Source organism: Tachysurus fulvidraco, chromosome 17 (genome assembly GCF_022655615.1).
Source record: "Tachysurus fulvidraco isolate hzauxx_2018 chromosome 17, HZAU_PFXX_2.0, whole genome shotgun sequence".
NCBI classification, from domain to species: Eukaryota; Metazoa; Chordata; class Actinopteri; order Siluriformes; family Bagridae; genus Tachysurus; species Tachysurus fulvidraco.
This window is the reverse complement of record NC_062534.1, coordinates 13,374,608-13,402,466: the sequence shown is the minus strand read 5'-3', so window position 1 is coordinate 13,402,466 and position 27,859 is coordinate 13,374,608. Positions and strand designations below refer to the sequence as shown.

At 38.8% G+C, this 27,859-nt stretch overlaps 1 protein-coding gene across 18 annotated transcripts; it reads right to left on the bottom strand.

Annotated features, from left to right (window-relative positions):
- Positions 1–221: 221 nt before the first annotated feature.
- Positions 222–27,859, bottom strand: map7d3 (MAP7 domain containing 3). Of its 18 annotated transcripts, none has more exons than XM_027136103.2 (21): positions 27,705–27,859; positions 19,873–19,971; positions 18,707–18,787; positions 18,450–18,613; positions 17,716–17,824; positions 17,002–17,097; positions 16,266–16,370; positions 15,529–15,624; positions 13,430–13,525; positions 11,935–12,057; positions 9,426–9,568; positions 7,379–7,518; positions 7,052–7,287; positions 5,717–5,852; positions 5,392–5,572; positions 5,195–5,299; positions 4,970–5,023; positions 4,766–4,835; positions 4,497–4,680; positions 3,271–3,533; positions 222–3,069 (listed from the first exon to the last, which is right to left on the bottom strand). In XM_027136103.2, exons 1-21 carry the CDS (start codon positions 27,748–27,750, stop codon positions 3,062–3,064), a joined length of 2,535 nt encoding a protein of 844 aa, XP_026991904.1. In that variant the 5' UTR covers positions 27,751–27,859; the 3' UTR covers positions 222–3,061. The 18 variants fall into 18 exon arrangements, with proteins under 18 accessions (XP_026991904.1, XP_047658005.1, XP_047658020.1 ...); XM_047802049.1 differs by having other exon boundaries at positions 9,426–9,544; XM_047802064.1 differs by lacking the exon at positions 18,707–18,787 and adding an exon at positions 21,353–21,420 and having other exon boundaries at positions 27,705–27,755.

Below are 27,859 nucleotides of genomic sequence, written 5' to 3'. Positions count from 1 at the left end.
ACTTCACAGCAGTACACGAGCGTCTCTGGTGAGATGCAATACTGTGATAATATTTTAGCTTCAATTTAAATACATAAAACCATGCAGGCTTTACTGGAAGATTTGTCATGCCGCTTTGTGAAAATGTATTTTGTCTGTTTAACATTATTAACACACAGGAGTATTATGCTTTTGAAATTCTGATGCGACACATTTAACATGAATCCTTTGGCATGCAACAATATTAGTATATACTTTATTCATGGCATTTAGGGTGAAGTAACAATGAATCTGAACAATAAATTTCAAGCTTCAACTAAAGCCTTCATTTATGAATGATAAAACCACAAAAAGTTTACAGATCTTATGAACATCACAAACATTTACTTATTTTATCTAGCAAAACTTTATTTTAACAGTTTATAGCTTTTCCAGTATAGTTTGGGTAAATTTACAACTATATTTTTCAAGATACTGAATATTGCATCCTATTTAGAGCCCTGGTCAATAAAATGATTGTCATGGCCAGTGAAAGCATATCATGTAACATTTTAGTTTTTAATATAGGAAAATAAATATATGTCTCACCCTTTTTCTAAGGCACCATTCTATCCTAACACAATAATGAACACTATAAGCTAGACAACAGCTCTGAAACCCAAAGCACTCAAAAGGTTTACAGGGTCCTGGACGAAAGAAGCCGCAACTGCACTGGTGTCAGCACACATCGAAATCACAGAGATGACTGACCGCTTGTGCAGCAGCCACTACAAGTCTTGAAGCACTTTGGGGTGTCTAACGATATTGTAAACCACGTGGAAGGGAGGGACTGCGGAAAGGCTAAAGTAAACAAAAAGGGTTCTGCAGCCCAGCTCTCCCTTTACACGCCAAGCACATTATTCGTTTTTTTTTAATTTTGCCTGAGTGTCTCCACTGGAATTCTAGACAGTGTTTGGGTCTCAACCTGAAAATTTTAACTCTGGGGTGTTCCTTGTCCTGGACAGAAGAAAAAAAAAAAAAAAGCAATTAACTAAAGCAGTGAGCAACAAAACATGGCTTTCAAGTAAACGATCCATGCCTACAGTATAAGGGAAAGAGTGGTGTTATGAGAGGAATGATACTAATTAGTTTATTAGTAAATGACCATGATCTTAAACAGTAAAATGCCCTGTGCTCAGTGGCCCCAGTCATTTCTGAGTAATCTAGTGTATAAAAAAGTCCAAACGTGCCCAAAATAGACTATATACTTGGACCAATACAAGTCTCTAATAAACACTTCAAGCATTTGAGGTTCAAGCGTTTCCTTGCAATTACTAATAGTGCTATGAAACAGACAGGAACTCAAACAGCATTTCTTTTAGCTATGAGCCCTGAGCACAATTCATCTGGATCCACCACCAGGATTTCCAATTTAGTTAAACCTGGTCCACATCGATCGTTTTTATGCAGTCACACCAAGACAATCATGTTTGAATCAACCTGACAGCATATTTTACCCAAAATAACTTGCAATAACCTCCAGCAACATTCATATTCCTCATCCGTTCATTCCCCGGACGAACGAGCAGGCCCAGGTTCTTTCGTGTTCTACATCAGATACTGTTGAGGAGCAGCAGAAGAAACATGCACCAGACACGAACCAACCAAAATACACTTCCCTTTTACTTCTACTCTCTATTCCTCAAGCCATATAGGATAACAGCTGAATACTGATCAAGTTCATAATACTTACAGAATAATGTTTTAAATATTACCTTTATGAGATAAATTGTACAAGACATAAAACTTAAGGATTAAGGATTTAAAAAAGTCTGAGGAAAAGAAAAGGTAGACTTCAAAACACTTTAGGACCTGATAGAATTATGACCCTGAGGGAATGTGGGAACACTAGCAATTATTCAAGCTTTGAAAACAGACCAGAGAATCACCTCGGTTTTAACGTTCTACAGGGAAACAACACGCAATTAAGAACTTACAGTAATTTCTGTGTGCTAGAATGACACAGTTGAGAAAGAAATAGATTCACTCTGACATTCAGAGTTGTACGTTAGTTTTGGGATACTCTTACGTTAGACTTATGCGAATATCTAACCGTGAAATATATGTAGAAGAAAACAACATCCACATTCGGCAACAGCCACAAACCTGAAACGAACAATGTTAAAACCTTCATTCAACAAGTTACAAATATGTTTCCAGGTGTTTTTTTTTGACTGGAGCACCGTCATCCTTTAAAGACTAAAGAAATTTGAAAAGGTTTTGGCTGAGCTTAAAAGTCAGCACTTTAACCAAATCCTATTGTCACTTTTTTATGAAATACCTTGACCAAGCTTTGCTAGGGTTAGAGTTTAAACAACAGCAGGAAAGAGGACAATTATCAGCCTGTTGCCTGCATCATCACATTAGATTGGGCAGAAGCTGGAAAATGCAGGTAAGGGGCTACATGCATTAGAGTAAATTTAAGGAAGCGCTGCCAAGGCTCTCTGTAGACTCATAAGCAGAAAAAGCCTGGATAACTGTTGTACGGTTGAACAGTACTTACTCAGTTCACAAACAAATTATACCAGTGTGTGAGAGTTGGAAGTGTGCCTCCTCTGACCTCAACAGCTTTACTTCACATTAAAATGCTCACTTCTGCTTCGGCCCACTGACAAACTGGGATCATTGAAATAACTAATTCGACTTTAACGAAATACACAAACAAGAAAAATACAACAAAATGTATAAAGAAAAGAACGAGTCATAAAATGCAAAGTCAGAAGAATAAATTACAAAAGACTCAACATAAAAATAACATTAATATTGACGAGAAAACTGACAAGATGCACAAAACAAAAAGAAAGAGGCAGGAAAACAGAAAATTAAGCATAATGAAAGATTATGTGTCCCTGAAGCATTTTACTTATTTTCAGCTTTTAAAAAAATGTATATTCTACTATATTTCCGGAGGTGCAGACGTTGAGGCCTTCCTCTCTGATTCAGTTTTCTCTGGCTGTCCAGCTGAGCACAAGAAACTTTGGAACTCAACCAGACAAAAATCGTGGAGTGCAATTAGCCACCGTCCTTGTGCGAAGATGTCAAATCAAATCTCTGAGGAGAATTATGTTTGGGGGGGACCAGAGAGAAACAGAGGGAGACAGAGGGAGAGAGAGGGAACACACAGGGCAAATTCAGTACAATGCATACATCTTTGAGGCCATATGCAACAAGTACATTCCTTTCTGTTAAAGTGCTATTAAGGATAAAAGAGATCAGAACAAAACATGAGCACTAAAAAAAAAACCTCCTCACCAGAAAGGGCTTCAATGGGTTGAACAGGATGGAGGGAGTTCACAGGAGCCGACTTGTCATCAAAGGCCACTCTGGGCCCATCAGGTCCCACACCACAATCTATTAGACCCTGATTACAGGAATCGGGCCGGACTTTAGTGTGAACTCCCAGATCAATGAACTCTTCAAAGCCCCAGGAGCCTCCTTTCCCATTCACCCCGTTCTTACAGTCCTCGTTCACAAACTCTGAGCCCTCCATCAGATGTGCCTGTGGGTAAGAATTACTAGAGGAGACAGAATTGAATCTTTAACTGATGAACCAGGTAACAAAAGACTTTAAACAAAAAAAAATGTTTAAAGCTACAGTTCTGTGTCTCTGTTCACACCTGGTCATGTATAGACATTAGATTAAGACAGATTAATCCAAACTAAATATGATTACTCAAACCATATAAACAGAGTTATCAGTATTCAGGTGAAGTAAAATTGAGGAATTATGCAGAACACCGTCAGTGTTTTACAATTTAATGAAGCTGGATTTCACATGCAAACGAGGACCAGTGTGCTGTTGTGGCATATCATATAACATAATGCCTAGCTGAAACAAAAGCATCCTATGTTTTAAAGTTACAAAGGGATGCACGTACTTGAGTAAGTGCAAAGATGAACAAACTAAGTATTTGAAAAACCACAAATGCATGTTGTCAGTTCTTAAAGCTCAGATTAACTTTAACACACCCTCACATCTGACATCCTGTGCGCTGATCCGCACTCCCTAACCAGCCTCCTTTTTTGGGGTGAAGTTGAAGTTGTTTAAGTTGAACCAGAAAATACAGAGGAGGTCATTTGCTTTAGGAGCCATTTTAAATGATAGAAATACATAATCTCAACACAATTTTAAACGACCCCCACATTGCTTACACCAACAACAAAGTGTTTCCAGTAAGAGACAGCACACAAAAACATTATCCATAAAATCATTTTCTGCACAAGATGACAGAACCCAGGAAATACAGGAAGCTGGTGGTGAAGTGTCAGGAGTCAGGTTTCTAAGCAATGCAGCACTCAGGCATTAAAGCGACTAACTTGAGACACACAGTTGGTGTAAACACACGTTGTTAAAGAGACATTAAAATGACCAGGTGTAAATAGGGTCCAAAATAAAAGGTAATGTTCAAGTTGTAAAACTAGGTATGATAGTATCCATCATGTGAGGGACGGAGAAGATAAAATAAGACTTTCTGTACCTGATGGCTGTGGGCTGTGCTGCACTGAGATCGTTGTTGTTTTCTTTGTCATCCACTATGCGGTGTTCTTTCATGTTGTTAAGTGGCTCTGATTCCAGCTGGCCTTCTTCTGAAGTCATGTTTTTCTCCTGGACATCCGACTCGATGACCTCTTTGTGTTGCATGGAAGGCACAGATTGGTCCTCTGAAATCAGGAAGATCAGGAACGTGGGTGTAATAACCAGTAGTGAAAAGTCTGTACTATAATACCACCTAAGATGCAGATTTACCCTTTTCACAGTTTAGCTGGTCAGTAAGATCGTCACCGTTCTCGTCTAGCATGCCTCCCTCATCGTTACCCTGCAGGAAAGAATCATCAACAAATTGAAAGCCCTGCTTTATCACTTTATAACCTACAACAGCCCTTAATCTTAGCAATGTACAACTAGAAAAAACAAAACAAAACAAAAAAACAAAACAAAACACAGACTTGCCTTATCATCATTTTGGTCCATTTTTCTGGTTCTCTTCATAATTTCCTCAATTCTCTGCAAAGATAAACAAAACAAACAAAAAAAATGCTCATATACTGTAGTTTTGAGCAATAATGGATGAGAAATTTGTGTATTATAGTGACAGTATGGCAACTATAATCACCTAAACAGTGAAATGTGTGATATGAGAGCAGGTATTAATTAAGTAGAATGATGGTGTTTCACCTTCTTCCTCTCCATGCGCTCTTGCTGGTTTTGCTGCATGATGCGCTCTCTCTCCTGTCGTTGCTTCTCTGCCTCCTCCAGAGCCTTTGCTTCTGCCTCCTCTCGCTGTATTCGGACACAAGATCAATTACTCAGTGATTATTCCCACCAGTCTCAGCTTTCTGAAGGATATGTATGATGTATAGAGTTTAGTTTGCCTCTTTCTGTAACTCGGCTCGTTTCTGTTGCTCCTCCAGCTCCAGTCTCTTTCTCTCCTCTTCTGCTTTACGAGCGTTCTCCTCCTCTTCCTTCTTTCTCTCCTCTGCTTGAACCTTCTCCTCCTCCAGACGCCGCACTCTCTCCTCCTCAGCCAGCCGCTTTTCCTCCTCTTTTCTCACCCTACAGTGCCGGAAAACTATTTAGCTCTTCAGTACATAAGCCATCACTCTCACCTAATGCTGCAAACTCAAAGTGATTCTGTTTACACCATATATTAAAAAAAATGTAGTAAATAATAAAAAGAAAAAGGAAACATGCGCTCACTTCTCCTCTTCCTCTCTCTGTAATCTGAGCTGTTCATCTTTCTCCTTCTGCTCACGAACCAGCCGCCGGTTCTCTGCCAGGATCTTAGCAGCTTCGGCAGCAGAGTTAGTGCTGGCTGTGGTTTTCAGACTAGGATCTGCGAGAGTCACACAGACAATCAGTTCATTTACCAAACAATCAAATACATCATGCAGGTGTTTGGCCAGATAAAGCTTTATAACATTTCATAAGACAGGCATGCAAAATAAAGCAGCCTGAAGTGAAACAGCAGCTTTCAGCAATACAGACTAATGAGTCCAGAAGAGGGCGCTGTAAGGCAGTGAAACTGGGTGCTGACGATACAGGAAAGTAAACAGATTTATTAGAAGATGCAGTAATTATTTATGTAAAAGCTAATTAGAGGTCTAATTGTACTTAAAATGCCCAAAATCCTAATGACATCTTTAAAAAGCACTCTTTATCCAGATGTGTTCATCTTTATCCAAAGAGATGTGTTCATATAAACATTTGACCATATATTAACTTTAGTATAATAACAAGGTCACAACAGAACTTCAGTGTTAGTATTTTAGCTTTTCACTTAAATGCAGATTATTTATTCATTTATTTATTTTATTTTTAAATCATGCTCAGCCTTTAAGCAGAATGACATATTACAGTACACGAATGCTGAAAACAGTGCCACGGTAAGTCTGGAGAGTTTTGATTATATCTGGAGAAGTCATTTTCTATACTCTAGCGCAGGATTGTCAGACAGAACCTGCCCAGGGCATAATACTGTTTGTGTGCTGTGTATCGTGTGCATGAGGCTAATTTATTGAGATTAAGATCAATCGTTAAAATCCTATCTATGAACACAGACTATACAACTGTTTGAACTATACAATATTTAAAAGAAAGATCTACTTTTAGAAACTTATTTTACTGTAAACAAACAATGCTGCTTCCTTTTGCATGTTTCTTCTATAAACACACCCTAAGCTCTGTGGAGGCCATTTTTATTTCTCTACTTGTTAGTTGGCTTGTGGTAAACCAGGTCTGTCCACTTTGTCTCTTATTATATGGACTGTTATTATACTACAGGACTATTATATTATTGTTATTAAAGTTTAAGATATAATAACTTCACCATCATCATATCCAAACCCAATGTTACTCCTTTGCAGTTTGTACGCAGGTCACTAATTCCAGTCCTGCAGACTCTCACAACTCACATGACTCAGCACATAAAGTGCTTGTTATTTTTCTAGCTAGTTGAAGCAGAGTGTCTTCAGTGGTGGTTTGGTTAGCACTGATTAAAAGTATGTGAAATAAAATACGGTGGGTAGTTCTCACCATCTTTGGGTTTGGTGCTGGGGGCTGGGCTGGTAGTGCTTGTATCTTGAAGTTGTGATGTTTGAGCAGTCATTGGAGATGCGTCTTTGGGCTTGGACTCTCTCTTCCTCAGAATGGGAGGGCCAGTTGGAGTGAGGGCAGGTTTCTGGATAGGGGGAGGTTTGGAAGTAGGCTGAGGGGATGGAGGCCTCTGCTTCACCCCACTAGGGGAAGGTGGCCGATAACGAGGGCTTTGCCTGGAGGAGATAAACACAATCAAAATCTGCCAAGATAATCTGAAGGAAGAGAGACAGAGTCTCCTCGTTCTCCTTTATCTAAGTCTCTTACTTGGCTGCTCCAGGTGATGGTGTTCTCCTGGGACCACTGACAGGGCTTGGTGAGGGAGAGCGATGGCGGCTAGGAACAGTGTTAGGGGAAGGAGGACGTTTTGCTGCAGGTGAAGTGAAGGACTTGTCCTTTTCAGCTTTCTACACACACACACACACACACACACACACACACACACACACACACACACACACACACACGTATCCAAAACGTGTCATTTTCTCACCCTACTCACCTACTAAAGGAACCGTGTTTATTCTACATGTATTTATCTGATATACTGTATGTAGACTTGTGTGAGATGGAAAAAAGTGACAGAAGCAAAATGTCAAATCTAACACTTTACACTAAATGTCAGCAACGAAAACATTATTATACTATAGCACTAATATCATTTTAAAACCAGATTTCAATATTATATAATAAGATTTCATATTATTTAAGAATCACTTAAAAATCCACCATCCAATATTACATTTCTGTGATTACCAGAGTACCTGACTGCAGAGCTGGAAATCCTCCTCTACTCTCTGAGAGTCTGTATGGTAAATCTGTAAACAAGCCTAGGTGTATGAATGTTTTTAATGTGTTTTAACTAGAAAGTGCATTTATCTGATAATGATGTACTGGTATGTACATGAACCAGACTGAATTCAACAATTCTTACATCTGATTCACTGATGTATTTCGTGCCATGGACACGTGACGCTGACGAACTTTATAGCCCCAAACCTATCTCAATAAACACGTTAATAAAAGACATTACTGACATTTCTTTCTAGACTAAAGATGATCAATTCAAGGGTTGAACTGATTATTTTGTGGTAGAAACAGATGAACAGCCCAGTGTGTTACTGCAACAGCAACTGACAATGTCAAGGTGAATGTACCAGGCCTCTGAGAGCCATCTATTTATATTACACAAGTCATACTTGCCAGAATCAGAGCAAGGTTACTCAAATGGCACTGGGACAAATGCCTAGATAACTAATATCATGTGATGATTAAACATTTTTGGTTTGTTTGGTTGATATTTTTTTTAGACAGAAATGTACTATGCCTGCACCTTAAAATAAAAAAGAATCATTATATACACTTGTATCTATGGCCTGCCCAGGCTGTGTGTCAAAAATATTATATTACTGCAAATTAGTGGTTTGGAAGACTGACCAAATAATGCAGCCAATTCCTAGCGCTTTGTAAATCACAATTTCAAACCAAATACCTTGAAGAATGTTTAATGCAATGTAAATGTGTTCCGAAGGCGCTCTGTTTAGTAGGATTCTCACATTTTTTGTGAGACATATATATAATGTCAATTCAATGATTTAGTGACATAATGATAAAATCAGAGAGAAAATTGTTGGCAACGCTTTCATTACTATGGGCCATGTAAGAAATAAAATGCACTACATTTTAAAAAACAGGACTAGAAAATGCAAACATTAGAGGGCCTGATGTGACCTACCATGCTTTGCATTCAGCAGATGATTCGAGTATTGTGCATTGATGGCATTCTGACTAAAGCTCAGACAATGGCCCAGTGTGTTATTTGTGAGATCTTGTCAGGCAAAGCCAAAGAACATCTCAGTCACATTTGCAGCAACTGATAATGCTTAATTTGGTTACTGGTTTAACCAAAAAAATTATTATTTTTGAGAAAACCTAGATACAGGGGGGGGGGGGGGGGGATATAGCTCGAGAGAAATACAGTTCCTTGATTAGAATCAGAATAAAGTACAAGCCTACTTTGCAAAGCAAATGAAAATGGATGCTTGCTTATAAAATAGTTGACCAATGTAAGTGTACTATTGCATGGAAAGTAAGACAGGGAAAGGGTGTGACATCTTTCATCCCTTCATATTATCCTTGTTTGACATATGAGGTAACTTTTGGAAAGTGAGGGATCATTTAATATTTAACACAGACTTAATCTTTCCCATACAACCACCATGTAAACGTGTCAAAGCATGTAGCTAACCAATGCGATACATAATACTATACATATAACATTGGGAGTAAAGAATGATAGTTCATATCAGCTCACCTGAGCTGCGTTCGAGATGGATTCAGAAGAAGCAGAGGTAGTGCTAGGGGTGTTCTTTTGGCGATCAATGCTGCGACTTCGTAGGGGGCCACGGGTGGAAGGCAGCGGTGTGGAGGACACTGATCGAGGACACAGGTGAAACTCTGATCAAGAACGTGGTCAGCCGAGCATGGGACAGGTGGAGCCGGGAAAAGGACCGCAAGCAGGCCAGTGGGTGAAGCACAAGCAGGAAGTATAAAGAGGAAAGGGAGAACAGGATGGGATGATAAGAGCACAAAACAGTTTGCTATGTGTTAGATGTATACTGAATGATGGAGGAGATTTCAACACTGATTCAGGAGCAAGCGATGATTGGTTTGGGTGGGGCGAGGCTGGCAGGAGATTTGTGGAAGACACACTTTTACATTACTTAGGCACACACACACACACACACACACAATCACACACATACAGACACACACACATACAGACACACACACATACAGACACACACACATACAGACACACACGCAGACAGAGAGAGAGAGAACTAGCTTTCAGACACAATCACAAGCGATCTGCACACTGGACATCATATGCACCAAAGCAAAACCTCCAGCCTTGAATGGTGAACAGCCCACAAATCACCACAAGCACCACAATACACACACACACGTATACACAAGTAATTTAAAAATTCAATTAGCTCAAAAATAAATCTTGCATACTAATAGGGCTGTTACACAGTATCATTCTGAATAGGTCTGTCACTATTAACACTATAAAACTGTTCTGGACACAAGCAATAAAATCACCTATGAATGAAAGCGTACCAGTAAAAATGTTGCATGTGAGGCCTTATCATTCCAAATTGTAGCCAGTCCCACTGACAAACCTTTATGTATATGTACACACTACATAGACACACACACACACGTATACACTCACTGAGCGCTGAGGAGAGCTACAGTAGTCCTGGGTAGGGCCCATAAAACCTCAGGAGATCAGCAGTTATAATACAGCAGCAACAATCATGCCATGGTCAAAATCACTGAGGTCACTCTTTTGCATGTTTTTTTTTTGCATTGCACTGCTGCCATATGATTGGCAGATTAGATAATTACATGAAGGTGTAGATGTTCAAGTGCTCATTGAGTGTACATACAGAGACACCAATGTATCTATGTATATATATAGTGGATATAAAAAAGTCTAAACTCTACTGTGTGTGATGCACACACACACAAAAAAAAAAGATAAATCATGCCTTCATCAGTCAGATAAAACCCAAGAAGATCCTATAGAAACAGAAGATCTTTATTTGTTAATAATTGACATTGGTTCATTCTGAACACAGCCACTGATGTTGTAAAAAGGTCTGACCTGATTTATCTTGGCTTTATATTTTACATCACAAAAACCTTTTTATATCCACTGTATGCATGTTTACCACCAGACCCACATCAATGACTAAAGCAGTTTGTACAGCCAACACACTGCAGCATTAATTGATAACTGATCCATAAGTTTCTGCTGAGTCATTTTACGCTTGTGTCTATTTCAAGAGACAGTGATACTGCCTTCAAATCCTACTTATGTAATACAATTAGCAGGGGAAGAGCTGACCCAGGCATTCTACCTGCAATTTAGTCCCTATCAAAGTAACTGTAAAAATAAAAAGAGAGAAAAACAAAGAAAAAAAAGATGAGAAACCGTAAATTGTAGGCTGTTTAAAACTTAGCTGAATTAAAAAAATTATGAAAGGCCTTTGCATATGAACCATTTGGTTTTTTGCATCGAATTGGACTCAAATTTGACCATCAGTGTTGTGTATTTAAGCAGATAAGAACACAGCGATGACTCTTAGTCCTGTGGTCTTGGTCCAGTTCCAACTCTAAAACGGCTCAACTGCATTGAGAAAGTGTTTCGCAATTTACATGCTAAAAGTGGGCAATATTTTTGCACATACTACATGTAACTGTGAGCCGCAAATCGCAAATTAAGCCACCTAACAGGGCTTCAGAAATGTACGTTGTTTTGAAACTTTGATGAAGAAAAGAGAAGACATTCAAAACAAAATGTGCTATTTCTATATTTACTGAATCGTTCATTTAGCACTGTGTTCTTTTAACTTTTAAAAGTTTTTGGCTCTTTACACAGATTTGCCAAAAGTTTATTCAGGTTGATCCCACAACATATTTCTGACTAATAAATGAAAGTGTATCATAAGCATGTTTTCTGCTTGTATCTAAGTGCAATAAAGTGAAACCAAACAGCAAACAAATCAAATGTAAAAAAAATCTTTGCCCTTACAACTCAACTTGCACTGATTTACTATTATTAGAGTGTTCAATTATCTGCATGACTTTCCTGGACACGGGTGCTTAAGTGAAAGTATTCGAGCATGCTTAATCACTGCACATTGTCATGCACCACAGACCAACATAGCATAAAACCCCACCAACACTACAGCCATCAGTTTCTACATGAATAGGTCCTGTTCAGTCTCTCTAGATTTTCTCTAGGTTACCTGTCTCATCCGTTCCATGGGCTGAAAGGGCTGCTGCACTCTTGCTCCTAGCTAGAGAGGCCTGGGTAGGGGTGAGGAGACGACTGAGGACACTGCTGTCCATGTAGGCCAACGGGCGATGGGCTACACACGCACGCGCAGCATGGCAACACCCGAAAAATATTAAAATAAAAAACAGAAAACAAGAGATAGAATGTTGAAGGATAAACACAGTGATGTTGGGAAGGGTTAGTGACACAGGGATAGCTAAAACCTTAAAAATGAGGAGACACCAACATGATACCAATGATTCATGTGCCCAAGTCACCAGGTTGTGCTGCCAAGAGTCATGTAAGGTTACTGTTGGGAGATTACTGGAACATTAGATGTGTAGGATGACAAATGGTTCTCATATATAAATACATGGATCCAGCATTCAGGTGTGAAATCAAGAGCCAGACAAAATAGAAATGTGATATTCTTTAGGTTACTTTTCATGATCATGCTCGATATCAAGTAGACAATCAAATGCATCTATAAACCTAACATTTACATTCATCCGTTTGGAAGATGCATTAATCTGATCTTTGAGTTATAAACGATTTAATTCCAAGTCTGGTCTCTGCCGTATAGCTCACTTGGCACAGAATGATAAAACATAATACTGGAGCTTGATAAAATTTGGCAAAGCTGATTCTCTTACAGGAGATACAACAAGCTCTGGCTGTCATGAAGATGTTTTGTGTCCCTGTAGCTGTTAAGCAGGTCTCTCCTTTGGCACAGTGATGGGGAGGCAGAGCTCGGTCTGGTTGAGCTGTTCTAAACTGTACCCTTGTTTTATTAAAGGACTGCAGGTCATTAGTGAGCAACTGATAGCGTGGCTGTAGGATAAAGACTCTTTAAGAGGATTTAATTGGTACACATACACTATCCCTCCCTCCCCCTCATTTTTCAGTCACACACACACACACACACACACACACACACACACACACACACACACACACACACACACACACACACACACACACACACACACGAAGAGAAAACAATTCAGTGCAGATAAAGCTTCCATTCTTGGCTCAGGGAAAGAAATGACATGAGTAGTTATGACCTCAGCATGCAACAGCAAACACTGAGAAGCACAAAAGTGTAGCATCCACAAGTCTGCTAAAACAATATTGTGGAAAAATTTTGCATAAAGAGAAAAGTCAAATGTTTTTTCTGGTACAGTACGTGACACAGGGGAAAAAAATGTAGTGTTAATACTGGATTCAAACGAACATAAAGAGACTTTCTTTTAATACTCTGTATACTCTGAAAATTGTAACAATGCCATTAGTTAAACTTGGGTAGTATAATACTGTGCTGCAACAGTGGGTTATGATGTGGTTAGTATAATATCATCATGCTGCAACAGCAGGTTAGTAGTAGGAGGCAGCTCAAAACAGCATTCTTTTGTTATTTTTTTTGTGCACGCGGATGCAAATTAAACAGCCATAATTAGACAAAGCACCTGATTCACTGGGTGCGAGTTTCTCTGGTTTGCCAGTGGGTGGAGCTCTATTCCCTACACGGGAAAGGGAGGAGCTCCGTTTCTTCAGGACAGGATCTAAAGACAATCATCACCGACAAAGTTAAGGCCTAAAATGGATTGCAGCCTGGTTCTTCTGAGCATGTGAATCTCATTTATTTTAGTTGTAGGCAAACTTTTAAAATGAAGTAAAACAAAACAAAACAGGTTTGTAAACATCATTACTATAAAAAACAGAATACAGCAGGATGCTGAAGTGACATCTATAATTTAATGACCGAAGCCTTTCAAGTACCGTTGTCTATTGTTGCATTGTATTCAGCATCTTTGTACTAAAAAGAATGCAGAAGTATTTGTGGTTATACTATGCATAGTAAGCCCTGTCAGACTATAATATGGCCTTAAAAACAAATAAATACATGCCCCACCTTTAACATGGGTGGACAAATGACAAATAGCTAACCCACCAGGGGAAATAATAGCTCCAGTGTGCATGGATGTCTGGAAGTATATTTGACTAAAGCCGGGCTCACACTGTGATACTGGCCATGATTTGGTCGTCTGAGACCAATTTTGGAAATTCTAAACGATTTCTAAAATCCTAGGGTAAAATCTGTATTCTTTGAATGCTGACACGGTTGACACGGTCACTGACAGCCTATTAATGGCCGTTGCGATCATTTTTTTCCTCCGAAGTTCTTGAAGTGTCAGACGATTTGAGACACTTCTGCAGTGTGACGTCTCCTACGACGAGCGTCAAACCAATAACCAATAGCCGCCTCAGAGAAGATGATGTCGAAAAACAAGAAAAACTAAAAGCATTGTAGATTGTTTTCGTTTGCTGCTACCTGCCATTTTAAGTAGAGAATGCAGGTCTGAACGTGTCACGGATTGATGACGCAAACCCTGGACAAGTCTTCTCGTGTGTGTCTGATTTTGACGCGTCATGACTGTCATACAATCTGACAACTGAGATCCTGACAATGGGGTGACATGGGGATCATGCTTGTACAGTCTGATGAGCAACAAATTCAAAGGATGATGGAAAAATTGCACAGTGTGAGTCCGGATTAAGATAAAATGTACACTGTACTAACAATGTAATAACTTCATTATCAACTAGATAAGTGTATTAATATAGACTAAAGCAGTAGTGTCCAATCTTATCCACAAAGGGCCAGTGTGGGTGCAGGTTTTTCTTCCAACCAAGCAGAAGCCACACTGGAGTCTTCTGCTTGGTTGGAATGAAAACCTGCACCTACACCGGCCCTTACCGGATAAGCTTGGACACCGCTGGACTAAAGGAAACAATCAAAGTGTGATCACTGTGCTTATGACCAAAAAACTGTTGGTAAACATTTCAGCAATAAACTGTGGGGTTCTATGCATTTCATGTAAATGATCTAATTTGCATGTGAAAGATATTACTTTAAGGCTCTTTATTTTCTCTTGAATTATTTCATGGGGAGGTAGCTGGATGTTTTCTTACTTTAATCAGTGTTTCCACCTATATACCATAACGTGGTGATTAAGATGAGACTAATCGTTACCTGAAGATCCTAAATAATCTGCTAGGCAAAAACAGATTCCCCCTCAGCTGAGTACTGTACTATTGTATATACCTCCTGAACTGCATTACAAGCTTAAACATATCATAAATATTAAAGAAAACGTTGTTAGTCTTTAATTGTTCATTTTTACAGTCATGTCTAATAACAAATTAAGACTGAAACATATTTAGCTCTCCCGGGTGCCCAGAATGAGATTGACAGGTTAACAGTAAACCTCACAAGCATCACTGTCAGGCTTTGAGCTGTACTTTTTCCCCTTAAAAAAAAAAACTTTTTAAACTTATCAACCAGTGTATTTAATACTGCTGGTCCATGTGGCCATGTTGTATAAATTAAGCATGGCTTATTTAATGGCTGATATTTATTTCAATGCACTTGTATCTATGTGTATGCATATATTTATTAAATGACAGACCATCTTAACTTTATGCAAATCTCTAGAGAACCTTCTGACTCTAATTTAGCTGCTGCAAAACTGCCTGCAGAAAGGGAAGAGGGGAAAATCTGCACCTGTCTTTTCCACCTGAGGCTGTTTATGCGCTTCCTTAGAAACCCGAGGGACATTGCTAGGCAACCGGTTCAAAGATGAACTCCTCCGCTTTGCACCTACAAGACAAAGAGATCTCACAACCTAGAACAGAGATTTAATAACGGAGCGATTGCTTTACGGTGTTTGACGGTGGATCCGATAGCCTGTATTTGTGCATCCCTTACTGCTAGTATTTTACATCCCATGATAGAAAGTGCTTAGTGTTCTTAACGGAAGGAAATCAACATGAACCAAACACAAATAGTGCTAGTGGAAAACAAATCAGCTGAGTCACTACTGAAGGATCCATCTAGAGGGAACAAAGCTGTTGTGAATAAGAGCACTACAATAGATTTGTTTCACCATGACAGAAAGGCTGCACTAATGACAGCATTGATGTCTTAAGAATACACAATTCATACAATATCAACCTTACAAGGTAAGATCATCGAGAGTGCCGAGGTGAATCAAAAGCTCACACACGTGAGCTTCCCTAGTGATTATTTTCCAGTTAGAACACTAACATATTTTAAACATAATAGATCATTCAAGCTCTGATTTCGATACATGCAAGAATGGCACTTGTGAAGCGTTACCAGCCATGTCTTGTAGCCCCTGAATAAAACTGCAGACATCCTGCACGAAGGAAGAAAGCAGGTAAACACACTGACGGGGTGTTGGTGAGGTGTGTGAGGAAAATAAGCACGGGAAAACTTACTTTTGTCAGGAGTGCTGGGGAGGGTGGCGGATGAAGAGGAGAGGCGCTTGCTGATAGCGGAGTCGGCAGACTGTTTGAGGTTTGTAGTAGAGGAAGAACGCTTGTCTATATGACCAACATACAGATAGAGCAGGGTAAAATTAGTGGGGCAGCACAGGACCGTACAGTTGTGAAAGGTCTAGATTCTTAAAAAAAATTTTTAGGTTCAGTACAGGCTACAACACCTTTAAGACTGACACTAATAAACCACAGAATTTTAGAGATCCTCAGAATAATATTTCTGTATTCCCACTGACTACGTAATAAACATATTCAAGAGTGTGTTATTAGCCGTAAACTATCTCATAACCAAAAGTACATGAGATATAATAGCATCACAATGTTGCAGAAAGATTTTTGCCGCATGAAAGTTACATGCCAAACCAAAGCATTCCAATTTGGCAGGCAGTTAGTTGTCAATGAGAAGGAAAGCAGACAAACTCCAAGACCTTTAAACAAAGTTTTTAACTGCATATACTTAATGTGACAAATGGATGCCCATATCAGTGAATACAATAAAGTCAGGAAAAAAGAGTGAGTGAAATACAAGAGAGCACCACTTGTGAACTTCCTTGTTGTGAATAACAAGGCATTAAGAAGGATTCAGTGGTGAATGTATGAGTAAAAAGGAGAGAGGGTACAGAGCCAGTTTGTGCCAAGCTGTGGAACTAGGGGCAAGCAAGCAAGCTTTGACCACCTTGTGGTGTGGCGCTTCTGGTAGGCTTGGAGACCGGAGAGGCTGGGGAGATTACTATAGTGACTGGGGAGGAGTTGGGGCCACTGTCGCTCTCACCTGTGGGAGGGGCACGGATAGACACATAGCTCAGGGAGATACATACACACTCTCTCCAAAATGGGAGAGTTGGAAAAAAAGAGCTGAGATCATTAGGGAGTTACCTGTTCTCCAGCAAACATCAAATACACTCACAAGCACACACACACACACACACACACACACACACACACACACACACACACACACACACACACACACACACACACACACACACACACACAAGCACACACAAGCACACACAAGCACACACAAGCACACACAAGCACACACAAGCACACACAGCTAGCATTACAGATGTAACTTTGAAACTAATATTGACTTGCTAGTGTTTCATTGCCTGCACCAGCAGTGAAACAGCAGTGCACAGTTTACATAGCAGGTCATCTGATCTTTCAGAGGGAATGAAAATTAACACCCCAAAGCAAAACAGTGGACATACTTTTGCAAATTAACAGATCTAGCAGAGGATTATTTGAGCACATGTGTGTGATGTATGTGATGTCTCTAGAGTCTATAATCTAGTGCATAAATAAATCTGTTGTGGCTGATAATGTCTTGAGATAAATGAAAGAGAATAAAGTAAAAATAAATAAATCTTTGCTTTAGTGTTCATACCATTTCTGTTGTCAGAGTCCGACAGACCACTCCATGACCATCTCTTCTGCCTCTGCTCCACTCTCTGACTGCGCTCCATAGTGCGCCGCATCACTGCCGCATAGTGCTCCTACACAGCAAAACATTACACTGTATAAGCATAGAACACCAAGGATATCAGATAGAACATGGACCAGGGGCTGTGAGTAAATCAAGCAAACCTTGCCATATTTAATTACCAGGGCTGAATCTGCTCACCCTTCTTACACAGGAAATACAGGCAGAGCTAATAATATGGCAAATAATCAAACCTTCTGGATTCGTTAATCTACCTGATCTGGTGATACATGCTATACAGCGGATAAGTATTAAAAGTTGTCTTCCAATCAGCACAATAAGCTCCTAGCTTAAAAACCTGTTAGTACAATAAGAACAGTAAACAAAGCACCATTTGTCTTTAATCTTGTTCCCAGTGTAATGCTAATGTAATGCACCACTGCCATGTAAGTTCAGGCCACATACAAGTTCTATAGTGAATACACATTGTATAAAGTGGTTAGTTTATTAATAAAATGGAGCACTATAATTCCATCTTGACTACAGTGTACAGCACTACGTGTACTTACACTGCTCACTACATGAGGAATCACCCTGCCTCAGACACCATAGTCCCCAAACACTGGTCAACTTAAATTTAAGTTATATTAAATCTAAAACAATAAAAAGCACAAAAGTTAGACAAGGAACAAGCATACCTTCTCTTCCTCCTGCTTCTGTTTCCTCTTTTCCTCCACAGCAGCTCTTCTCTGCTCCTCTTTCCTGCGTTGCTCCTCTAGCTTTCTATGTTTCTCCTCCATCTGCCTCTCAACCTGAAGCTTGGCCTTACGTTCCCGCTCTAGAATCTGAGACCCACGTGCCACTGCATTGATCACATAGAACGTGTGCAGTTGTTAATAGGGTGTGTGTGGTTTCTGCCAATTAGAACACATGCTGCCTCTAATGGCTGACTCACCTTGCTGCTTTTCTTGTTCTTCTCTCCTTTCTTTGGCTACTCGGAGTTTGTCATCAATTCTAAGTGCTGCTCCGTCAATGACTACAGGGAATGCAAATATACTCTATGTATGTCCCAGAAGCAGTATACTTCATTCTAATCAACATCACACTTCTTTATGAGAGCTACTGAGCTGATAGCAGCAGTGTCAGTGCGATAATCCCAAATCACATGCTCGCCCATATTTTAGATTCGATTAAGAGCTCAGGTAACCTCGTGCAACATTTACACACTGGGCTTGTGGTCAGTCAGCGAAGAGCACTAATGGCATTAGTTGTGACAGATGCATTTATGTAGCAGCACTGGTACTTACTCCAAATCCTCATAGACTGGGTGATATGACATCATAAAACAATACACCAATAAACGACATACGTATGTATATAAATATATTTGTGAATACGGTCAGCAATTCGATGAGCGATAATCTTTATCACTGTTACAAAACTGTATCTACCGTATATATTTATAGCTATTTTATTTAAATTCAAAAATATATCTAAATATATTTCCAGGAAATGTACCCACGTATTTTCAATATCTCTGATATATAGCTTCCACATGATACAATATGATTCACAGGGCAACATTTTAATATTTAACTATACCACTGAATCTGAGTTCTAAGTCCAAAGACTGAATATTTGACAATAGTACTGAATCTGCTATGATTTCAATTACACAACCATTTTCATTTGAAATTATATTACTGACAATGTGAGTGAAAAGGACAATCGTTCATACACGGACATGAACTTCTCATGAATTTCTTAGTATTTGGCACGTCTCGGTTTTGACAGTGTGCACTCGAGCTGGTTACACTCCGGTGTGAGCAAAGCTTTATGATCCGTTTTACATCAAATCCATCATAGTGTTGTCTGAACAGACATGAGGAAATTCTGACCTGCACAAATCATTTAAATGGTTTACATTTAAAAAACCCGACCTATAGTAACGAATCTTGGATTATAAGCATTTAAATATTTTAAAGCAGAGGGGAAAAAAGTTTCCTGACACAAACTACTGTCCTTTATTTATTTGTTTCATGTTTTGTACTGCTCCTATACATAAGCCATATGTAAATAGGACCAAGACATGGTACATTACTATATTATCTGTGTAGTTACCTGGTTTGGTATGGCTCTTTGTAGCACTGTCTGTAACTGGTGCTGGGCTGGTCACTGCCAGGCTCCGCCGTTCTTCGGCCTGTGCCTGCGCAGCTGCAGCTGATAAAAGAAATACAAAATACAGAACAATAAAGAACAGATCCTTGATGAAACGAAAAAAATAAAATAAAAAATAAGTCAAACATGTCTAAAGCATAAGTGCTTTTATGCGAGACAACAAGAGGAATTCTGTGCCCGCGGAATTAACCGCAATAGTGTGAGACTACAGTGAAGTCAAGTCGAGAACTGTGAGGTACTGGGAAGAAAAGTAACAGTGGAATAGGTGTGTACACAATACATATATAGAACATGAATAGAAAACAAATGCCTTGCCTTTTGCAAGTTTAAATATGTAGCCTCTGTCATGGGAGAATACTGTAAAGCTTTGTGAGTAGAAGAGGAAAAGAAAGACATAAAGAATCGTGAATGTGTGTCAGGAAGAGAGGTAGCTTTAAAAGAGAGAGGGATATTTGTTGGCAGAAGCTGTAGCTAGCTATTGTGCCGGTTTCTTCTCACGCAGTTACGTTGCCATTTATATTTACTGATCACAAAATACATGTGGTAACAACAAAGTGCAAGAGCTCTTTAGATGCTTATAATTTTTAGCAACATTCGGTGTCACCGTAATGAGAAAATCCGATGTCGAAGTCATAGAGACATGCAAAGTCTGACAGATTTTTCCTTTTTCTTTCTTTCTTTTTTTTTTTTGGGGGGGGGGGGGGGGGTTACAGACCATCGAGATAAAGCAAGGGATATTTCTTGCAGGTAGCTGAATAGCATTATGGGTCAAATGGATAAACAAAAGTAAAAATAGATCAACATGTTGAAATTTCTGACACTGCTGATAATTTAATTATTATTATTTTTAAATAGGACCTAAAAGTAAAACCCAAACATCTGTCCGGTTCTTCTGGAAATGTAAGCGGATCGACAAACCTCTGGAACATGCGTAGTAGTCTAATTAACCATAATAATGAATTACCGCTAAATAGAAATGTACCACTGTATGAGGCACAATAAAAAACCCATCTTCATCACTTTAAGGTAGACTAACCAGTAGAAGGTCTCAAACATGTCTAGTTTGTGGCATGAAGTTTTGCTTTTAATGCTGAGTAGCAGACAGTGTTAACACAAAAATATCCAACACAGCAGTAAATTTTCGAGGGGGAAATGGCTGTACCGGAAGTGCAGCAACAAAAAGCAAAGCGAGGTGATTAGTTGTGGAAACAACCATGAACAAAAGCACATCTAGTGGAATGAGGCTTTAAAATGATTTTGGAGGGATGTGACACAGTAGATGAAAACAGCAGACTATTACATTACCCTAAGCAATCAATCCCCCATGTAACACCTACAGAACTGGCTGATTTACAAACAAGATCTCTGGTGAGCATTTGGTATGAACAATGTATACATAACTGGACAATTAATTCAGAACCACCTCTATACTCCCCAATCCGAATGTCATCATTACTGCCAATGCGCTGTGAAGTTCACCTTATAGTAAATCTGAGGAGAGTAACAGAGCAAGTAAAAAAGCATCTGTAAAAGAGCTCAGCTGATACTAATAATGATTTTAAGGAGCTCAAAATGATAAGCTAAATCGTCTGCACAGTCCCAACTTGTGAAAACAAACACACACACACACACACACACACACACACACACACACACACACACACACACACACACACACACAAACACTAACCCTACTCAAAACTGAATAGAGCTTGTGAAAAATTGAGATGAACATGTTAATATCCTGAAAACAGTGGCTTCATAATCAAATGAATAATTCTAATATATTTAAGAAGTATGCATCATAAGTATCTACTTACATTAGTTACAGCACTATCTAATCAAATATCTATAAAACTAAATAAATGTTGAAAATTCATATTCTACACAAGGGGGACTTGTACATAAAAGAAAAAAACAATAAGAAGAATTGGTATCACAGTCCTCTATCTATATACATCTTTATCAATAAGGTTTCGTTCGTTCATTGAGATGAGGCCAACCCTGTGAGGATCCTGCGGCATCTAGAGATGTACCAGTTCCAGTTAGAATCAAAGTATTCAGACATTCTATGAGGAGATGCCAACTACAGTACATGTGGTCTTTGAGGACGACAACCTCCTCATCAATATACAACTGTCAGACTGTATATTTATAATCACACCTTGCCACAGTCACCTCAGACTTGATCATTGGGGATAAATACACGTGTAAGTTAACACAAGCCAGTCTTATACCACACGTAATTAAATGATGTTAGAGCTTAGTTGCTTTGTTAGATTTTAAAACAGCCTGCAAGCTATTTGGGTGTCCAGACTGAAAAGAACAGAGCAGTTTCGAGAGCACTTCAAACCTAAGAAGCAGCCGAATCTGCTCAGTATGCAAAAGGACACCGAGTCACCTTCTGCCACCGTGGGCTACAAATTATAAAGCATACAAATACACAGCTGCTAAACAATGAGCACTAGCAAATAAAGCAAAGCGATTTTGCACATCTTACTAAGACAAATATAAAATACTGCACAGCAACAAACCAGAGCATCAAACCAGAGGCAGTTACGTGAGAAAAATATATTTTAGTCAATGCAACAACGTCAAACAAGTATGATTTAAACAGATACTACATGTGTGCACATCAATGATCTAGGTCAGGTGAAGACCACACCATAAAGCACAAATTAGATACTCAAGTGTCATCGTGAACACGGTTACTTTTGCAAAATCAGACAATTACGTACCAGTAAACCACTGTAAGGAGCACACGTTCATACGAATGACCGCAACGGTTTTGACATTTCCAAAAGCTTAAAATGACTTTTTGTCCCAGTGGATATCACATGACTGACTTATTCTTATTTCACTAACTATTGTTAGTGATGAGTCATTTGTGGTGTCAGTTTCTGATCTTCGACTGATTAAATTATTGCACGTTATGAAGGTACAATAACAAACATTTACATGATCCGTTCGGACTCTTAGCAGCATACTGTAACAAACAAACACTGTACGTTAGACTGTAACAAAAGTAATGCTTTCACTGCCATTCCTCTGTTAGCATGTTGTGCCACATTCAGAGTGCTACATAGATCTCTAAAGCTCTGGATATGTTTGTGAAGCCTGCTTGTGTTGTGAATTGATGTGTTCAGTGGATTCAGAAGGCTTAGGTTAAGTCAAATCACCAAATAAATGACATTTTAAGACAATCCTACCTAAATCTATAAAATGTATTGTTCGGTACACAAACGTACAAATAAAGAACCTTACATAACACTGTCATGCCCAGGAGAGAAACAGCTTTCTGTACGAGCAGTTATTTTGTATGGAATTTCAACACTGTCACACCCCACAATTATACCTACATTTTTTGCTTTCACTTAATACTACTACTACTGCTGCTAGCTAAATTACTCACAGATCTGACTTCAGCCAATTATAAGCCATTACATAAAAAAACTTATAGGAATGAAATTACAACAAATCAAGATTTGTCTTTTTCTATCATTATTCTTTATTTTAATTCTGTTTTACTGTTGTTAGCTGGTAAAAAAAAATACACAAAGGGAAAAAAACAAACTAATTTCACACATTTCATGTTACCACACAATAATACTATAATTCATATCTATAAGGGGTCACTTCAAATAATAACTAATATCTAAGATTGATTTCTAATCAGATTTTCATAAACTAAAAAGTTACCATACACTTAAAGCGTCATTGCCTTGTATTTGCTCACCAAATGCTCGGACAGCCTTTCAATAATCTTCTCACGCAGATGTTTAAAGGTTTATATAATTAAGGTATATTTTGTAAGTTCAGATATCTCAAAAATATCTATTTTTAATTAAAAAAAAAGGCCTGTGCTATCAGGATTTCCCCTTCTTAGATGGTAGATACATTCACTTCTGGGTTGCTCTAGGGCACTTCTGGGGCCAAGGTTTTTTTGGGGGGTTTTTTTACCCACAAAAGTGTTGCAGATGATTCAAAGCAAGGACCCATTTTGTTACTACAAAATAATTATTCTCTCAAGAATCTGTGTATCAATTATCATCTTAAAGTAACAACAAAAAGACATGGTCAAGTAAAATATAACACCACTATACTTTTTATTTAGCAACAAACCAAATTCACTTGGTCAGAGAAAACACTAGGAACAGTCATGCAAAAAACACTGCAGCCTTCTGTATTCCTTTACACTGGGAGGAAAACCAGGCAGTGAGAGTCGGCACATAGCGGTCAGTGGGCTCCTGTTACAACCAGCAGTCAGTCCACGTGCACAAGTGTGTGTGTGTGGGTGTGTGTGTGTGTTGCAGCAGCTAGAAAAAGAGGAAGTGCTTATAGCAGATGCCAGTAATGCAGGCCTTCACACAGGGTCTGGCTGTGATTCCCTCTCTCGTCCTCATGCTCTTTCATACACAGAAAAATGATGTCATAGTTTTCATTGCAAAATAAACTTCACAGACTCCTTGATACACTTTTTTTCTGAGCATAATATAACAAATATTAGACTCATTATGTAAATCCTTAAAATAATATTGTGACTGTTAATTAGAGGCAAAATCACTGAAACATTTCACTGACAAAACACAATTGGTCCGAGTGTCATTATTAATAAGCTGACTTGTTTTGCTTGAAATGTGTGAAAGTCACCAGCTAAACAAGCTAATAACAATAGATAATATAACAAATCAATAAATCCTCAGACTACCTGGCTACACTTCAGGGGCCTGTGAGGGTCACTGGGCCTCGGTCTGAGTTTTCAGGCCAGCGTACACATCATATTAGCCAGGATGTCTATACAGTAGCTCAGAATAAACAGTTACTACAGTGTATCTACAGTGTTAAACTAGGTCTTTATCAACATGGCTAAAAGCTTTCTATTGGTATTTGAAAAACTGGCAGTTCAAATAAGATCTCTATTTCCCTGAATGATCTACAATTCCTTAGACTAGGAACAGCCTTTTTTTTTTTTTCCCCCAATCAAATGATTTTCTGCAAAAATATTTGACATTTTAGTGTTCCAGTGCAAGCTGTAGAAACAGTTATCAGACATATTAGATAAACTGCTTGTCTATATGCAAAATGTTGCAAGAAAATATAGGATTTTAACAGGAAAACCCATAAATGTTGTGTCATTGGACATCACACATCACATGATTCTGCTACAAACCAATAAAACTCTAGCAGGAAAAAAACAAGACGTCAGCATTGTGCTGAAATCTTCCTGTACCTCTATTTGAATGCATGTCGACTCCATAAACTATTCTGGCTATTCTAATAAGGCAAGAAAAGTATTCTCTTAATATTAAATGTATATAAAGAGCTCGCAATATTGTATTATGCTGAACTTCTCTGCCAATAGTCTGAACAGTTCTCAGTGAAATTATATGGGTGGAATATATGAGAATAAAATTCATAAAGCTAAATTGAATCCATTTAAATTATTTATTTAAATTACCCCTAAAACTTCCCTCATAACTGTCAGTGACGTATGTGTGAGTGCATACATGCTGAAACTTTCAACAAAGTGATGTAATATGTGATATAAATACCTTTGTCTTATGGCCAACATTCCCTTATGTTTTCTGTGCAACAGCTTGTGACTACAGTAAGATTTACAGTTAACCTGTCCTTCAAATCTGGACAAAGACTCCAATTTTTTCATGAATGTAGTCAGAGGTTTTCATACTTTTGGAGCCATTCTGGGACGTATATCTACCCAAATTCCTCTCACCGATGCTGAAACACTGCTGACAGTCATATACATCAGTCATTATGAGGTCAGATGACGCCTTGCACCAAAGCTCTTTAGGTCAGCTCCTCTCTTCTGTTAGCTTGTCTGACAGCAACTCATATCCCGGGATGGCACAGATGGTACGATCAACAAACGCACGATGGAGACGGTTCATTTAGACAGATGTCCGCACACAGAAGTGGTGTCCAGTTTAGCAAGGCACAAGTGGACCTCTCAGCCAATGCTAACTGTGGTTCTGGCTGGTGGAGTGGGCCGGCCCTCTGGGTCAGGACACACTAGCTGACAAAACTGTTTACTGTAGGAATTTCTTCCTCTTTTGCTGATTCTTCCCACATTGATCATGAATTTAGCAATCTGAGACATTTCATCTGAGAAATGGCTTTCTACATTGCTGCAAAAATTACTTCAATTCAATAAAGAGTCAATAAAGACCTTTCACTTGCTGTTCATTTGAACAGCACAAAGTTTGATGACTTCAGTACTACACTGTGCTAAATGGTCTGATTCTCTAATGTGTTCTCATTTCATTGTTGCTTATTTGTTTAGCACTGGCAAAAAAAAACACTGTTGTAATCCAAAGGTAAATACATTTAGATGTGGTCTAATTCTGAAGATGTGTGATACCTTCATGTTCAGGATAGAAAGTGATATTAAACATGCAAATCACTGCAAGTTCATGAATTTATGATGTTTAATGCCAGAGGGTTTTTTTCTCAGTTCTTCACTCAGAGCTGAAGGGGGATATTTTTCATTTCATAACAATGCCATACAGTGTACAATACACTGAACCCTGGCCAGTAATACTCAAAACATTAACTGTTTGATTCCAATGTTGAATTATTCTGCAACTTATCATAGGGCATCATGTCCACACACATTCACACCTCCAACATGTTTTAGGGGCAGGGAGAAAACCCACATGAACACTGGGAGAACATGCAAAACTCAGACACAGGCAGGAAACTGATTTTAGGATCAAACTGGGAACCCAAAAGCTTTCAATTCGCAACCCCAAAACAATTAAAATGTTTAATGTTTAAATCTAACATATTTCAACATGTTAGGAACCCAGTCTGGATCGTATTACATTCTGATTTCTATGACTTTTAGTATCGAGCATCACGATACTGCACCTGATAATAGTATCTTAGATAAACCGTTAGTATCGTGACAGCCTTACTTTCTTCAGCGTTGATCAATTAAGTGCTAAAAATGTCAGATTATACAGACACAAGCGTCGCACAAACACAATACCGGTCACAGTAAGATTAATACCACAAATCCATGGTCGCTAACGGCAAATTAGCTCGCCGGTTGCTACAGAGAAGTTAAGCTAGTTAGTTAGCGAACTTAACTTACCCACAATCATAAGGCAACGAGCCCTTAAACATCAACAACAACGACTAAATGACTAAGTTATATGTGTTAACTACTAGGAAACGAGCATAAAATATATCTGTTTGAGGTATTCACGACAATAATGAGATGTTATTTCGCCCTAAAGCTAATTTAGCTAGTCGGCTAAACCGTCATCAGGTGACAGGAGCATCCTTAGCTACGTGTCCCTGAGAGGCGCCAGACTACTGAGATCTGTGTCAACTAAAGCTATCGATCACGGGACGTTACCATTACTTAACATAATCCCTCTAAATAAAATAAACAATCATAAAAAAGAGTCGACAAACCCGGACAAAATAAGTCAACTACACAGTAAGCTAACTACGTCCATGATTAGTTCCATAGTTAATATATAAACAAGCAGTCACACAAAAAACACAACGTTTTTAAGCTCGGCTAAACTTTTCTGCAGTAACGTTAATTTAACGCGAACAACAAGCTTTGTGCAATTTATCTGCACATCTTTAAAGCCGCTAAACTGCAGCCTGTCTGTATGAAAGCTGCTTACTTTCAGCCCCAAATCAATAAAACTGCCTCAAAACACTACAAACTTGTTACAGTTGTTTTTTTTACTACCATTCGGGAAACTGTGTGGTAACTGATATAATTGATGAAATCTTACCCATCTGAGCTCGCAATCCTTTCAAAGACGTTGTGCCTTCCGCCATTTTTATCGAAGTTTTCCTTCTCTTTTTTTTCTCCCTCCTACATTCATTTGCTCGCAGCGCGCGTTAGCCGGGCACGCGCGCACACTCACACGCACGCGCGCGCGCGGGC

What these genes read in the sequence shown, in the direction of transcription:
- map7d3 (XM_027136103.2), bottom strand. Translation starts at nt 27,750, where the DNA reads ATGGCGGAAGGCACAACGTCTTTGAAAGGATTGCGAGCTCAGATGG. An exon ending in GGACTCTGACAACAGAAATG is followed by an intron (nt 17,098 to 17,715) that starts GTATGAACACTA and finishes CCCCTCCCACAG; the next exon opens with GTGAGAGCGACAGTGGCCCC. An exon ending in CCATGGAACGGATGAGACAG is followed by an intron (nt 9,569 to 11,934) that starts GTAACCTAGAGA and finishes GTTCTTGATCAG; the next exon opens with AGTTTCACCTGTGTCCTCGA.